Genomic DNA, 4,656 nt, shown 5'->3' with positions numbered 1-4,656 from the left:
TGGATAATATATCATTATATATATATATATAAGCTTATAACTCATGCCTTAATTTGAAGTGAAACTAAATCCAATATATATTACATATTTGTGATCAACAAAAAAAAAAAGGATGCTCCATTTTAACAGCACTTTGAGCACATGAGGTTGGTATCAGAATAAGAGCATAATCTTACATATGTAGTGCATCGAATTTATCTATATATTTTTAAAAGTAATTGATGTCAAATTGAGTGAAAGTCGAAGTCCTTTTCTTTTGCAAGTCTGTCATTTTCCTTTTTTATTTATTATTTTTGTTATTTTAATGAGAGCAGCTAAATGCAAAGAAAAGGGGATCCCAAATATTTTAACACGGAGCGTTGATACAAATGAAAAAATCAAGCAAACCTCTTTGTGGCATTCTACCAAACACTTAACATGCAGTAACTTAATTAGACAATCCACATTAACTTAATAAGATATGATGTTTGTTACAAGATTAAAGACATCCTATGATAGAATAGAGATTAAGTTTGTGCGTCCATGAAAATATCTTGGTAGGCATAATGTACATTCCATTTAAATAAATACTCTAATTCCCTATCTGCTAGCATTTTATGAACAACCCACATAAAAATATGGAATAAATCATGAATCAGTAAAATCTAACAAGCAGTAACCAACAGCATCCAAGGATAGCAAATCTAGCAAGAAGTAGAGCAGGTAAAGCTTTGAAGGAAGAAATAGTAAGAAAGGGAAAATGGAAAGAGAATTTTGGCTTACTTTGGCTACTACTGGGCAAGAATCACAGCAAAAACAAGAAAATGTGTTGAATGAGTTCTTCATTCATGGCATGGGCGACGGCCTGAGTTGTGCCTCGGAGTCAGAGAAGAAGGGAAATGGGGTGTGCGAGGAGCTGCTGCAATCTGGCAAGGCAGAGGAGTTCACGCGATAGGGGAACTGGACGAAGAACAAGTATAGGAGATGGGTACTGTGTGTGGCGAAGAGCTATGAGGGGGTCGGTAGTATCGCCCCAAGGTGAAGTGAAGGTGACGGTGAAGGTGAAGGTGAAGGTGGACGACAAATAAGTATCAATTTGAGTTGAGGGTTTATATATATGTAAATATTATATGGCACATGGATGCTGTGGAGGGCTATTTTGGTAATAATAGCCGAACATTCTTGATGATAGCTAACCACAGCCTGCGAGGCAACTCCGAAGAGGCGCAGGAAGCTGACGATGGCTCTGATACTCTCCACTACCTTCGTCCCAAGCATCAAGGCAAGCTCCACCAAATTCCGAAATAACTTCAAGGTACGTATGTTCTAGTTCTTCCAGGTTCAAGGAAACCCTAGATATTTCCACAGTATGATTGCTCTAAACGCCATAATTGTACTCAGGCGGTGGTGCCTAGCGGCAGATTTAGGCGGTGGAGCTGTCGGAAGGAGGGAGTACATCCTGAGTTCTACGAGAATGCTAAGGTGTACTGCAACGGCGAGCTGGTGATGACGACTGGGGGTACGCAGAAAGAGTATACCGTGGACGTGTGGTCGGGTAATCATCCTTTCTACTTGGGCAGCCGCTCCGGTCTCGTCGTTGATGACGACCAGGTGGAGAAGTTCCGGAAGAAGTTCGGTCAGCTATCTGAGCTCATGGAGATTCCTGTCCTCAAGGGTGAAATTGTTCTGCCACAGAAGAAGAAGGCTGCTTCCAGCAAGGGTAAAGGCAAAAAGTAAAACGTAGCAACTAGGCCTCGTTATTTTTTATTTAGCACTGTTTCGTTTATCTCCTTTCACTCTGCAATGCCTAATGAAATTATTCATGCGAGGTAGAGAAAAGAGATAATGCCTTATGCGTTTGATTAAATACCAATTTGCAGTGCATTATCTGGAATTGTGTTTTTTTGATTCGGAAACTTAGGCAATGGCGATAAACTGACGAAGTTTTAGCATCAGTTGCTGAGCTAATCGTTTGTTTCTGATGTGCATATGCCACTCTGAGGAAGCAATGGTATATAAAGATGGTTTTTTTTATTCTTTAGAATTATCATGTTCTACTTCTACCTGGTTGTGATTTGCGTTCTTATTTAATTGAGTTAAATAAAATTAGAGTGAAAAAAGCGAGATGTTATACATTTCTTAGCTGATTTGATCATGTACTTTCTGATCTCAGTTATTGAGCCCTTATTTTGTTGGGTCATTTGTGAGAGTAAATGTATGTCATTAGAAATGACATTTGTTAATGAGAAGACTGTGGAATTACATTTCAAGTTGGTGAGAGTAAATGTAGATCATTAGAACTGATATTTGCTGATTAAAATGCTTTGTGAGGTTATATTTGAAAATTCAGCAGAATTTCCTTTGCCTTGTTTCTTACATTGTATTATTGTTTGGGGAATTACAATGAGAGTCATTCTTAATTTGTGCTTTTATGTAATTAATTTTATTTTCTAATAGATTTCTTATTCAAATAGCTTTGATTATCGTTGTGATTATTCAAAAGTCTTCAGAATGTAACTAATGTTTGATTATCCTTACGTAAGGCTGCTAATAGGGCTCATTAATGCATGGGCTTCAATTTAGGAGGTGAGTAGATAATATTTTTGTTTTCTCGCATGCCTTCATGAAGGTTCACGGCAAGTGAGCCTTGGAGCACATGTACTGTCAGATAGAGTGTTCTCTAAAAATCACTGGAAGTGCTCACGGGTGCACAAGCTTTGTTTGTGTCGTTGAGAAGATAGCTTAGTTTTCTATTCAAAAGTTTCCTTGAATGAGTCTCATATGGCATTTATTCTTAGATTGAGTTTTCACTAAAAGCATTTGAGAGGGTTCATCAATTGTTGAAAGATCTAATTCAAAATTCAAAATTCAAATTATAATATTTATTGTTTTATCTTTTCTACAGATATTATTCTTCTTTCTTATTTTTATCTTGCTTAATTAGTCTTGGAATGTAATAGGAATTTCTTTGAATTTATTTAGTTAGTTTTCTTATCTAAGGAGGAGAGACTCATATATGTAAATGCACCTTGAATAGAATCATTAAGAAGAAATAAAATTTTCTATTCAATTTCTGGTTTTATGGTATCAAAGCGGGATATAAAATTCTGAAAAAAAAAACTCTAGTCTTCGTAGCCACTCCTCCCTTCCGCAAGCCGCGATCGATCCCGCAAGCCGCGATCCTTCTACCGCAATTCGCGATCCTTTCTGCAGTCCGCGATCTTTCTACCGCGAGTCGCGATCCCGTCGAACCTTCGGTCTATATCCGATTCTTACTTCCTGAGCCGCAGGGACTTCTTCCGTCACTTGCAAAGCCGAACCATCTCTTCTTTTTTACCATGTCTGAAAATACAAATGATTCCACCCTGTCATCAGCACCACCCTCCTTTAGAACCACCGAAAATCACCCGGCCCAGATCACCACAATCCGTCTCAATGGTGATAATTATCTACACTGGTCACAATCGGTGAAGATGTACATTAGAGGAAGAGAGAAGATAGGCTACCTAACAGGGGAAGTCTGTAAGCCAGTCACTACAGATCCATCCTACGCAACCTGGGATGCAGAAAATTCCATGATAATGACATGGTTGGTGAACTCTATGGAAGAAGAGATAGACGCAAACTACATGTGTTACTCCACTGTCAAAGAACTCTGGGAGAGTGTGGCCCAAATGTATTCGGACACGGGTAACCAATCTCAAGTTTATGAACTTTCCCTGAAACTTGGTGACATTCGTCAAGGTAATGACTCTGTCACAAAATACTTTAATTCTTTAAAAAGAATATGGCAAGATCTTGACCTGTTCAATGATCAAGAGTAGAAGTGTCCTGATGATGCTAGTAGGTATAAGAACATTGTTGATGCAAATAGAAAATTTAAATTCCTTGCTGGACTTATTGAGGAGTTTGATGAGGTTAGGGGCAGAATTATAGGAAGAAGTCCCATGCCTTCAATCCATGAGGCTTTCTCAGAAGTTCGCCGCGAAGAAACTCGAAGAGGAGTGATGCTCAACAAGAAATCCATTCCTACCAGCATACCCGAGATTTTGGCATTCCAATCGGAGGCTCATATCAGCAAGGGGACTGTTCCATATTCAAGGAGGAGAACCCCCGGGTATGGTGTGATCATTGCAGCAAGCCACGACACACTAAAAAAACCTGCTGGTACCTCCACGGTAAACCGACAGACTGGAAGCCAAGAAACAAGCGCAATCCACCTACTGCTAATGTTGTTGCCGAACAAACCAACCCATTTAACAAAGAGCAAATCGATCAACTCCTGAAACTGCTAAACCCCAGTTTGGCTACTGGTACCTCAACTTGTTCAATGGTACGTGCAGGTAGACAACTAAACCCTTGGATTATTGATTCAGGAGCTTCTGATCATATAACAAATTTACATCAACATAAGCATATATTGAGTAGATAAGTAAACTGGATCTCCGCCTATTAAAAGCATAATGAATTGAGTTGATCTGTGATATATGCAACAATACTTGTGCAATTTGCTCAGCTGCTTTACTCCCTAATCCAACCTGTTGCCCTAATCAGCCCAATCAGCTTGGATATCTCTCCCTTTCTGACTTCATTTGTTGCCTTAGGTTCTGATTTATATGATGCAAAAGCTAGGGCATAACATACCTCTCCCTCTCCCTCCCCCCCCCCCCCCCCATA

General features: G+C 39.3%; 1 protein-coding gene across 1 annotated transcript; it reads left to right on the top strand.

Annotated features, from left to right (window-relative positions):
• Positions 1–1,122: 1,122 nt before the first annotated feature.
• LOC110027415 (50S ribosomal protein L31, chloroplastic) lies at positions 1,123–2,024 on the top strand. Its single transcript, XM_020728848.1, has 2 exons — positions 1,123–1,294; positions 1,381–2,024. Exons 1-2 carry the CDS (start codon positions 1,220–1,222, stop codon positions 1,714–1,716), a joined length of 411 nt encoding a protein of 136 aa, XP_020584507.1. The 5' UTR covers positions 1,123–1,219; the 3' UTR covers positions 1,717–2,024.
• Positions 2,025–4,656: the final 2,632 nt, after the last annotated feature.

This window comes from Phalaenopsis equestris, unplaced genomic scaffold (assembly GCF_001263595.1).
Source record: "Phalaenopsis equestris unplaced genomic scaffold, ASM126359v1 Scaffold000428, whole genome shotgun sequence".
NCBI classification, from domain to species: Eukaryota; Viridiplantae; Streptophyta; class Magnoliopsida; order Asparagales; family Orchidaceae; genus Phalaenopsis; species Phalaenopsis equestris.
The sequence above is the reverse complement of the archived record's forward strand: the minus strand, read 5'-3'. Positions and strand labels throughout refer to the sequence as shown.

Coding starts and splice junctions, on each gene's coding strand:
- LOC110027415 (XM_020728848.1), top strand. CDS start 1,220: ATGGCTCTGATACTCTCCACTACCTTCGTCCCAAGCATCAAGGCAAGC. Junction 1,295..1,380: donor AATTCCGAAATAACTTCAAG/GTACGTATGTTC, acceptor AATTGTACTCAG/GCGGTGGTGCCTAGCGGCAG.